The sequence below is a fragment of the Apium graveolens genome, chromosome 10, assembly GCF_009905375.1.
Source record: "Apium graveolens cultivar Ventura chromosome 10, ASM990537v1, whole genome shotgun sequence".
NCBI lineage: Eukaryota > Viridiplantae > Streptophyta > Magnoliopsida > Apiales > Apiaceae > Apium > Apium graveolens.
The window spans coordinates 121188417-121200624 of NC_133656.1; the positions used below are offsets into that span (position 1 = coordinate 121188417).

The 12208-nt window shown below is 37.1% G+C and overlaps 1 protein-coding gene across 1 annotated transcript; it reads right to left on the minus strand.

The window, feature by feature from the left end:
- Positions 1 to 5087: 5087 nt before the first annotated feature.
- LOC141690903 (uncharacterized) lies at positions 5088 to 5890 on the minus strand. Its single transcript, XM_074495660.1, has 2 exons — positions 5675 to 5890; positions 5088 to 5582 (listed from the first exon to the last, which is right to left on the minus strand). The coding sequence occupies exons 1-2, from the start codon at positions 5888 to 5890 to the stop codon at positions 5088 to 5090; spliced, it is 711 nt and encodes a 236-aa protein (XP_074351761.1).
- Between the last annotated feature and the right edge of the window lie 6318 nt (positions 5891 to 12208).

Consider the following 12208-nt stretch of genomic DNA (forward strand, 5'->3'; position numbering starts at 1 on the left):
GTTTGCACTATTCAAGCCTCCAGAACCATACTTCCTCCATCCGATCGTAGATCCCTCATCGACTTGTCAGTCGACCTCGGAGTATGCGATGGCGATATCGGAACCATACTTCCTCCACCCCTTCTCTGTGAATTAGACTCCATTTGTTCTACCTCAAATTATCAAATTACAATCACCTCTACATAAAAGTAAAACCTAGGTCAACATACCTCTATACAGAATATCATTTATTATTATTGTCGGTAAGATAGTGCAATTATATCATACTCTATCTGATATAATTTTGCAAGAAATTAGAAACATTATCACAATGATAAAACTGTAACTCAAACAGATGCTTCATACTTTGAATATTGTTTCTCTATTGTTGATCCCATGACAATCCACCTTATGTGTTTTTGAGCAATTATGTGCACTATACCTTCATCAACTCTCTCCATTTTAATCCACATCTTACCTGTCAGCACCCACATAAGCACAAAGGTTAAAATGTACCATATAAATATGATAATGAGTGCAATAGAAATTGAGACAAAATAATATTACATGTACCTTCATCTTTTTTCTCAATTGACTGGAATTGAAGGATATTAGACAAATACATAAAGGCAAAAACAATCATTCCATATTGTGAGCTTGACTCATTAGCAGATCCATCATCAGCAATTCCTAGTATAACTTCACTCCACCGTTAGAGCCCTGAAGTTAAGATTTTGGAATTACTCATTATTCAATATACTATACTATACATACAACATTCAATATCTATCAGGTAATTTCAAAGTTAATACTACTACTAACTTTTCGGTGCAGAACTTTTTCAGCTTTAATCTGTCGAGCAAGGACCCCGGTCATGAAACGTTTGGTAAACCTTAATAAAATAGACTGATTACTTCCTTTAGACAAACCATATTGCTTATTTAAGAATAGAGGTTCTTCAAGCTCCCAAGAAGAGACGGTACATATCATCAAACCCACAAAACAAACTGGAAAATAAAATCACAAGACTAAGCCAATATCAGCAAGAATAATGCTAAATGCTAGAAATTATATAAGATTACTATAATTCCAGTAAACTAATAAGAAGAATAATTATTTGTAATAAAGAAGCTGGTCAGGAAATCAAAACTTAAATACCATATGTACAATTGCCCCTATGTCTTACAAAGTACCTCTATAACTGAGTCTTTGGCTTCCTTCATTAGACCATCAGCAATTGCAGCTTTGTGGAAGAGTTTTGCTCACTTTAAAAGCATAGTTTGTGCCCACTACTTTGTACTTTTTTCATTGTTTCCATGGCCTTGTTAACCTCTTCTTGCGTACAAGCTAATAATATACACAAGACTACAAACAATTTGAAAGTATGACATGGAAGTCTTTAAATATCATAATCATTGAACTTAACTTTTTAACAATCAACAAGTCTTATCTCATATACAAAAAAATATCAAAACTCTTATTTATTAATTAATTAACCTGTGTTTAATTTTTAGCACATGAATTTTAACTCACATTAATAATAAAACAGTAATATTCAATACTAAACTTTGGCCTACTATACATACAATAACTTATGTAAATACAAAATTTAGGCATATTCTACAGATCTAAATTTTAAATATAAAAAAATACTCAATGGACATTATAGAGGATATGACATATTTAAATCTTTTGCAATTGATTATATTTAACCAATTGTACAAGATTTAAACAAATGTTATAAAAAAGGAAAGGAAAGAAAGAACCTTGGGTGCTATGAATGGGAATCCCTGCACATAGAGGCTGCATAAACACGAACCAAGAGTAAAAAACACGGAGATAAATTATCAAAAAATGTAGCAGAAAGGTATATAAATACTACCTTATATGAATCTTTTCAAAGCTAATTTACACAAATCTTACCAATTTCAAGCTCGATTTGTGGTTAATTAGAATTAAGCACGATTTATGAGGTGTAAATTAGGGTTTATTAGAAAGTATGATGTATAAATTAAGGTTAATGAGAAAGGAGACAAAGGAGAGAAACAATGGACAGATGAAGTAGACGGAGGTTTATGAGAGAGAGATAGTACGGGTGTTGGAGATGGTGTATTTAGAGAGAGAGAGAGAGAGAGAGAGAGAGAGTTGCGGCGGCTGAGATTTGAGAGATAGATCTGGGTGTGAGTGTATGAGCAAAGGGAAATGAGGGTGGTTTTTGGGAAGGGGTGAAATAAAATATGTGTCTAAGGGGGGAATAATTTTTTTGTTAAAAAGGATGGAGGGAAAATTATGTATTGAAGGGGGGAAATGACAAGTTATTTGGTAAATTTCTGAAATTAGTCATATACAACGGGTAATATAAAAAACCGATATTAAAGTGAAAACTAATTATTTGACATTTTTATAGAGTTGAACATAGACAACATTTAGTATACAAAACCGATGTCAACATTCCAATTTAACATCGCTTTACGAAAAAACGATGTTAAAAATTCTTTTAACATCAGGTGCATTGCGTGCCGATGTCTAAGCACCGATGTCGTATACACTATTTCTAGTAGTGTCTGTTGGATTATTGAATCAATACAGGTTATACATGATTGAAGAATGGCATGACGACCCAGATTCCTGACCCCGAATTTGGGGGTGTTACACATAAGCCGGCTATCAATACTTTGTACTCTGCTTCATTGTTCATAGTTGGGAAGTCCAATTTTAAAGCATACTCAATCATGAACCCATCAGGGCTTTCAAAGACTAGGCCTGCACCACTAGATTTTGTTTTGGACGCTCCGTTAAAATGGAAACCCAATATTCTTTCTGGGTCGTATCTTTATCTTTCTCTTTCTCTCCTCCTTCTGGGGTTACTATCTCTTGCCCCCTGACTTCTTGGTCGTTAATGGTGCATTCGACCACAAAGTCTGCTAAGGCCCGTGCTTTGATGGCCGTTTGAGGCTTATACTTGATGTCAAATTCTCCTAACTCAATTGCCCACTTGATAAGCCTTCCACTGGCCTTCGGGCTATGGAGAATGTTCCTCAAGGGTTGGTTTGTCAGGACTTCAATATTGTGAGATTGGAAGTATGGTCTCAACTTCCTCGAGGTTATGATGAGGGTAAGTGCAAACTTCTTTGTGGTTGAGTAATTCAACTCTGCTCTGTGGAGCACCTTGCTTACATAGTATACAGGCTTCTGGAGTTTCTGTTCTTCCTTTATTAGGACTGCACTCACGTCTTGTTTAGTTACCGTGATGTACAAATAACGGGTATCCTCCAGACTTGGTTTGGCCATCAATGGGGCTTTAGTCATGTACTATTTTAGCTATTCAGAGGCCTCTTGGCTCTCAGCTATCCATTAAAAATTCTTCACCTTCTTAAGGGTTTTGTAAAATGGTAGGCATTTGTCTCCATACTTAGATATGAACCTCCCTAGAGCTGCGATTTTTCCTGTCAGTTTCTGAATGTCCTTAATGGAGCGTGGTGGCTCCATGCCTATGATGGCTTTGATCTTGTCGGGGTTGGCCTCTATTCCCCTCTTTGAGACCCTTTGACCCAAAAAATTTCCAGACCCAACACCAAAGGCACACTTGTTGGGGTTTAACATCATCTTGTGGTGCCTCAACATTTCAAATGCCTCTCTGAGGTGATTAATATGATCGGCCCTGCATAGGCTCTTGACTAACATGTCATCAATATAGATAATAAAAGACGCCAAAGTCAGTTATGAAAGATACCTTGGGGGTGTCATCCTTGTGCATTTTAATCTGATTGTAACCGCCGAGGCCATCCATAAAACTCAGCATGTCATGTCCAGTGGTGGCATCGATCAAGGTATCAATCCTTGATAGGGGGTAGCAGTCCCTAGGACAAGCATCATTCAACTCAGTGAAGTCGATGCACATCCTCCACTTCTCATTGGCCTTCCTGACCATTAAAGGGTTGGCCAACAACTCAAAGAATTGCACTTACTCAATAAATCCAGCTTCTAGGAGCTTCTGGACCTCCTGATTAATGGCTTTCAGCCTGTCAGGGGCATAACTCAGTGAAGTCGATGCACATCCTCCACTTCTCATTGGCCTTCCTGACCATTACAGGGTTGGCCAACCACTCAGGGAATTACACTTACTCAATAAATCCAGCTTCTAGGAGCTTCTGGACCTCCTAATTAATGGTTTCCAGCCTGTCAGGGGCATAAGTTCTCTTCTTCTGCTTCACGGCCTTCCGAGTTAGATCGATGTTCAACTTATGAGTAATGAGGTTGGGGTCAATCCCAGGCATATCAGCTATCATCCAAGCACATATATCACTGTTCTCTTGTAAGAAAGTTGTCAATTGGCCTTTCAAGGGCTTGTCTAGAGATGCTCTAATATACGTGACCTTCTCTGAGTCTAAGAAGTCCAGGGGAATTGGGACTAGGTCCTCCGCTGGATTCTCTCGAAGTTCTTTATTCTCACGGATATCCATATCTTCTATGGGGATGACCTTTTCCCTAGTTCCATCAGGCCTAAGTGCTGGAACATAGCAACTGCGGGCCATTTTATGATATCCTTTCGCCTCTCCAACACCGTTGCTAGTAGGGAACTTCGGTACCATGTGGTAGGTTGAGGGGACGGCCTTAAATGCATATATCCCTGTTCTACCCATGATGGCATTAAAAGTAGAGGCTCCCTTAACAACCTGAAAATTTAACATCTACGTGGCCTCCTTGAGCTATTCCCCTATAGTTATGGAAAGTTGTATTGCCCCTTCGACTTTGCATTCCCATGTGGTTATATTCATATATGGGTGCATCAGATGGAGTTGGTTGAGAATCATTATAACCCATCCTTATGAATGTGTGATGGAAAAGAATATCCATGAAAGCTCCATTGTCCACTAGGACCCTTATAAAATGACAATTTCCAATTATCGGGGTGATAACCAGAGGATCATCCTGAGGAAATTTCAAACCTTTGAGATCTGGGTCACCGAATTCCAGTGTCATCTCTGACTTAGAACACTTAGATGGTTCTCTAACTATGCTCATCACCTCTCTCGTATAAGCTTTTCGAGAAACCATGTATTCCCAGCTGTTGTAAGACCACCTAAGATCATATTGATTACCGGCCCTCAGTGCTGTGGGTTGTGATCTCTATCATTACCGCTTCGATCGTCATCTCTTCGATTATTATCTCTTTTTTGGCCTCCATCCTCTTCACCCTTGGTGAAACGTCCAAACTTTGCTCTTCGGATTAAATACTCGATCTCATCCTTGACTTGCCTATAGTTATCAGTATCATGACCAACATCTTTGTGGTACCTGCAGTATCGACTCTTGTCTCTTTTCACGAGGTCTCCCCTTAGTGGCTTCGGCCATTTGAACTCTTTGTCTTTATTAATTTCCATAAGGATTTGGCTCTTTGGAGCGTTCAACCTCGCATATTTAGTGAACCTTGGTTGCTGATTCTTCTCAGAAGAGGAGTCAGAGCCTTTTCCAATTCGAGGATACTTGTCCTTGGTATCGTACTCCTGATCCGTCTTCCGCTTCTTGTTTCCAGCATGTTCATAACTCACAGTTGTCTTCTTCATTCTTTCCTCCACCTTGATATACTCTCCGACACTATCCTGGAGCAGTAGCATGCTTTTAAGAGGGCGTTTGGCCAGGGATATCTTAAATAACTCTTCTCTAGTCCCATGTTGTAGGCTCCCATACCTACCTTATCGTTAAGATCAGGGACCTTCAGATCCTCTTTCATGAATCGGTTCAGGTAGTCTTTCAAGGAGTCTTTTGCTCCTTGGACTATGCCCATGAGAGAAACCGAACTCTTCTCATATACTCGACCACTGATAAATTGCTTGATGAAAGCTTGGCTCAAGTCTCTAAAAGATCTAGTAGAGTTTGGGGGCAGACGACTGTACCACCTTTGAGCCATACCCGATAGGTTTTGAGGAAAGGCCCGACACTTGATTGCGTCATTCACGGGCTGTAGCAATAGGGTGTTAGAGAACATCCTGACATAATTAGCAGGGTCGCCAGTACCATCGTATGCTTTGATGGTGGGCATCTTGAACTTTCTTGAGATGCGGACATTCATTATCTCGTCAGTGAATGGTGGGTTCGGATCATCAGGGTCTCCTAGGGGCATAAGATCACTTGTATCAGCCCTCGGGAACATAGCCCTTCTTGGTATTGGACCATCTAGGTCTATGATTGGGGGAAGATCTCTCTGCCTCACAGCAAGCGGAGGTCTTGGGGCCAGGTGCGTCTCGAAGTCATGCTTAAGCCTTTGAATCTCAACTTCATGAGCCCTGATCCTCTACTGGACATCTTGGGGAATCGTCCCTTGAGTGTTCCTGGGCCACTGGTTGGTCCTAGGCATCGGCTCTTTACCAGCACGCCTTTTCCTTGGAGTAACCTCGTCATCCGATGATTCGGAATCTCTATCAGAATTGGGATGGGAGCCAAACCACGTATGTATTGGGGCACTTTGAGCCAAATAATTCCGGTTATCGTACGGATTGGTCCCGAGTGAGCGGTTCGAACCCGCACAAGTGGCCAGCTGTAGTTATGGGTTCACAGGTGCATGTAACTGCTGATATTTGGGATTCGTCCCTTGAGGCTGAGCTTCGGTTTCCCCTACCGGGGTTCCTCCTTGAGTGGAGGCATAGGTTGAGTGCGCTGGTACCTCTACCACTGATGCGATTATTCGCGATGGGACATGAGTGTTTGTTCCACTATTGTTTATGCTCCGTTTGTTCACCATGGTTGTTGTATATTTCCCACAGACAGCGCCAAATATTGTGAAATAAAAACTAGGGTGCGTTATTAATAAATGCAACTCCCATACTACCTGGAAATCAAACCATTGACGAATATTGATTTGAAGTATTTTATTCAAGGAAAAATTGGGAATCACTTTATGATGGGATCATAATTGTTCTAAAATTAACAAAACCCAAAAGTTAATATTAAGTTGATCAGATGTCTTTCAATGAGTCCAATTCGTTAACCCCTAGATCGATAAGGAGTGGGTTCGCCAAAGAGAAGTACTCCCATCTATCGTGGGAGATGTGTTGAAGTATATTAATACTTTTTGACTATTGAGTTTGACTTATTTAAGTTACCACAATAGGATTATGAACTTAGAGGCATAGGTTTGGCGAGATTTATTAGATAAATATGAACAAATTTTGATCCACCAAGCTATCCAAGAGTTATATAGTTGATATAATTGACAAATGTTGTCTACCTAAATAATCATGCTTTAGGAGAAAAACCAAAGCTGACCTAACGCATGGTGAAATATGGATCTTGGCTCACTAGAAAGGATATGGAAGCTATTCTTTCTTAATTACTAGTTAGGGCTATTGAATTGATAAAAATAGTGGGAGATATATATTGTGAATATATATTAATAATCACTTGAACATAATTTGATGATAATCTCTAGACTAATTCATTTTATGAACTTAAATATTATAGATATCATATGACAGATAACACAAATATCTTCTCTATGTAATAGTCCTTTTGAAGGACAAGCTGACATGAAATAATTTCCTCAAGTGATATGGGAACTTGAGGATTATTCTTAGGTTCAAGGATGTCACTCAAATCCCTCCTTTATTTCTTCTAACTGAGAATAAAACATTTGCTAAACAAAATGCTTACCAAAAGCAAATTGATTATGCAACTGATGTTTCATATCTCATGCTTGTAATTATGAGTGTTGAGCTTTAGAAGCAACAACAGCATAGTGATGCTTATGATGTGATTGATCACCTACAAAGGATGTTTGAAGGATAGGCTCGTCAGAAAGATTTAAAAATAATAAGGCACCATAATTTTGGATAAATGAGAGAATGATATCCGGTTGGACCACATGTTCTAAAGATTATAGGTATATGTACCCTGATATTTTGGGTTTCAAGAATGGTCTAGAAACTCAGCTTGATTTGATCAAATAATCTTTGAAGAACTTCTATTCTCAGTTTGTTAAAAACAAAAGGAATGAGATAGAAAAAACACTCAGTGAGTTGTTAGGCATGATTATAACTGCTGAAAATAACACGGTAAAGGCATGAACTACGTCCATTATGATGGTGTACACATGGAATGCAAATGGGAAAAGAAAGTGGACATGCGAGGTTAAGATTTGATTTTATTCAGTGTCAAACCAAAGTCCAATCCCAAGGGGGCTTTTTAAGCCTATTATTGGTGTTGCTAAAGAAGATAATTGTCACTTCTATGGTAATAACCAGATGATTGGAAGCTAAATTGTCAAGCTTATTTGGAAGATCTAATAAACAAGACCAACAATGGTCAAGCTTCCGGTATCGGGTTAGAATTTAAGCAAAAGTTGTTGCTCTATTTGGAGGAACTCGGTGCCTAATTTCGCTCATAAGGAGAAGTTGAGAACTTGGTAAATTCCTATTACATGCCTTCTTTTAGCATAAACATATACCAATTTCTTCTCAGGACAAGAAATGTATTTCATTTTAATAAATAAAAAATAGTTGTTTATTCTATTTCAATGATAAGACTTGTAATGTTGCACAAATATTTAACAATTTATATGTTCTACGATGACTAAAATCAAACATTATCTCTAGCATTATCGTTTAGGCCATATTAATGAGAAATGCATTTCTGAGTTACATACAGATGGATACTTCGATAAGTTTGATTTTAATCATACAAAAGATGCGAACTTTGTCTCATTGGAAAAATGTCTAAAGCTTATTTTACCTGATCAGATGAAAGGGCCACTGAACGATTAGGACTTATACATAATGATGTATGTGGTCAAAAGCGTATGATGGCAAGTGGTGGCTTATACTACTTCATAACATTTACTGATAATTTCAGTAGATATGGATATGTGGTTCTTATGAAGAACAAATCTGATTCTTTTGAAATGTTCAAAGAATATAAGGCCGAAGTAGAAAAGCAAACAGGGGAAAGTATAAAAGTTTTACGATCAGATCGTGGAGGAGAATACTTAAGCCTCAAATTCAAGAGTTTCTTGAAGGAGTGTGATATTGTATCACAACTTACTCCTTCTGGAACACCTCAATGGAATAGAGATTCTAAGAGGAGAAATTGGACCTTGTTGGATATAGTGTGATCAATGATGAGTCAAGTGGATCTTTCAATCAGTTTACGGGGTTATGCTCTAGAAACAACTACATATACACTTAACCGAGTTCTGACAAAAGCGGTTCAAAAGACTCTATATGAGATATGGACTGAGAAACATCATAGCATGTCATTTATAAAAATTTGGGGATGTGAAGCCTTTGTGAAATGTTTAGCCTTTAACAAGCTTGTTCCAAAGTTAGATAAATGCTATTTTGTGGGATACCCAAGTGAGACTAAAGGTCTAGTTTTTATAATCCTTCCGAGAATAAAGTGTTTATTGCTCGGACCGCTGTATTTCTTGAGGGAGAACTACTTTCTAAGAAAATCAGTGGGAGGATAATACATCTCGATGAAGATCGAGAACCATATGATAATATTGAACTAGAGTTGGAACGAGATCAGGATATACATCAAAATATTTAAAGTAATCTTGCTCAGAAAATACAGGTTGTTCGTAGAACTAGTAGGATTTACCATGAGCCTGAGAGATATTATGAATTTCTCTTGACACAAGATAGTGATGTGATGCTTACGGCCTCTCACCTACCAAGATGCTATAAAATGTCCAGACTCCGAGAGATGGCTGGAGGCCATGAACTCCGAGATGGAATCCATGTATCAAAAGAAAGTATTGACTTTAGTTGATCCACTCGAAGGGGTAAAACCTATAGGGTGCAAGTGGGTTTTCCAGAAGAAAACTGACATGATGGTAAAGTACAGACCTATAAGGTGTGACTAGTGGCAAAAGGTTTTAAAAAAAATCATGGTAGACTATGATGAAACTTTGTTACCAGTTGTTGTGGTCAAGTTTATCAGGATTTTGCTAACAATAGCTGCTTACTTTGACTATGAGATTTGGAAAATGAATGTCAAAACAAATTTTTTTTATATGGGAGCCTTGAAGAAGATGTATATATGATATAACCTGATGATTTTGTCGATCCAAAGTTTGCTAAGATGGTCTGTAAGTTGCTTCTATCTTTTTATAGATTGAAGCAAGCCTCAATGAGATGGAATATTCATTTTGTTGAACAATCAAAGAATTTGGCTTTATCAAAAATGAAGTTGAACCGTGTGTTTACATGAAGGTTAGTGGGAGTCATGTGACATTCCTATTAATATATGTAGATGACATATAACAGATATGATATGACATACCTTCTCTACAGGATGTTAAGACTTGGTTGAGAAATAGTTTTTCGATGAAAGACTTAGGCGATGGTGCCTATATATTATGATCGAGATCTATAGATATAGATTGGAGAGATTAATCGACCTAGTCGGAGTACATACATTGATAAAGTATTATATCATTTTAGGATGCATGAGATAAAGAAAGATTTCGATGTCTTATTAGATAGTGATCTCAAAAGATAATTGCCCCCTAAATTATTTGATGATAAGGTTGTTTGAGAAAGTTCCATATGCTTCAACAATTGGATCTATAATGTGTAAAATGATATATATTTATCCTGATGTTTTGTATGATTTGAACATGATGAGCAGATACCAGTCTAATCCAGGTGAGGGTCACTGGATGGTTTTCGAGAATATTCTTAAGTACTTAAAGAGGACTAAAGATTTATTTTTGGTGTATGGAGAAGATAGGGAACTAGTTGTAAATGGTTACACTGATGCTAGTTTCTGAACCTAATTTTTGGACAGATAAGAATGATTATGTGTTTATGTCTGTTTTGTGTTTTGTCTAAATATAAGAGATGTTAGCTGGAATAGTTCACAGCAAGAACATTGATGATTCTATAATGGAAGCCGAATATTATGATGCTTTTGAAACAACCAAGGAGACTGTTTAGGCATGTCCTTAGGCGAAATCTCCTTATTAATGAGATTAATGATCAAGGGGATATACATGTAAAGTGTATAGTAATGCTAATATTGCAGACCTACTGAGTAAGGCTTTGTCGCAGCAGAAGCACGATGGTCATACTAGTTCCATGAGTATTAGATACATGGGTGATTGACTCTATTGCAAGTTCAAGATTGTTATTGTTTGTGCCCTAGAGACAAAACTATGATGTTTTAGTTTAAAACATTTGGATTATTAATATTTATATTCTATCAAATATTCCTTTTATAATTTATTAATTCTTAATTTACTGCGATATAAATATTAGATTAATAAATATCCTTGGAATATGATATGTAATTTTATATCTCTAAGTACATGACTTAGAAATCATAATATTATTAGAATAGTATCAATATTTCTAAAGGTGCATATTCGAGTATTATTCTAGGGGATAATAATAATGCATTAAGACTAGTATATTTGTTAACTGATAATCACATCTCATTGATCATAGGTATGGTGATACTAAAGTCAAAACACATCACTACAAGAAAAACAGGCTAAGACAACGTTTTTAAACCGTTGTCTAATACACCTCAATATCGTTGAATATTGAGGCGCCGTCTTATACACGTATCAGACAACGGTACCCGTCCGTTGTCTGACTCAACTGAAGACAACAGAAAGCCGTAAGGAAGCATTATTAGCAGGTTGGTATAGACAACGGATTTGATTACAGAGGGTTGTAAGATAGTATGTTAGTCATGCGATTTTTAGAAGGATACCGGACTCTGAAATGATTAACACAATGGTTCTTGTAAAACAATAGCATTGTACTACTCTCCTATAGTCAACAATTTCTTAAATTTAACACATTGTCTAAAATGACTCAATACAACGGTACATCGTTGTCTATTTCTATGTAAGACAACGGAAAGGTCTTTCAAAATTGTTGTTAGAAGGTTGGATGAAACACAGTTTTGTTATAGAGACATGTTGTCTGTAACATATTTCTATAAGTGTTTGCTAAATGATTAAGTATTGTATGATACATCTTGTTACAACACTCAAGTAAACCTCATATTGTGTATATTCTGTTTGGAAAACCCTTTATTTATTTCTAACATTTGTGGGAATAACTACCCACAACTGTTTTCTTTTAGGTATATATTGAATTTATTGACATTAGACAGTGATTTTGTAAGCTAAAACCGTGTTTTAATTTCTATACACAATTATTTGACAATGAGTATACAATTGTCAATTATCTCTCATACAGTACTTAACTAAACATTTCAC

Excerpts from the sequence above, each read along its gene's own strand:
- LOC141690903 (XM_074495660.1), bottom strand. The coding sequence starts at position 5,890 with ATGGCTCAAAGGTGGTACAGTCGTCTGCCCCCAAACTCTACTAGATCT. Across the intron at positions 5,583-5,674 it reads TCCCTGATCTTAACGATAAG|GATAGTGTCGGAGAGTATAT; the intron begins GTAGGTATGGGA and ends CTACTGCTCCAG.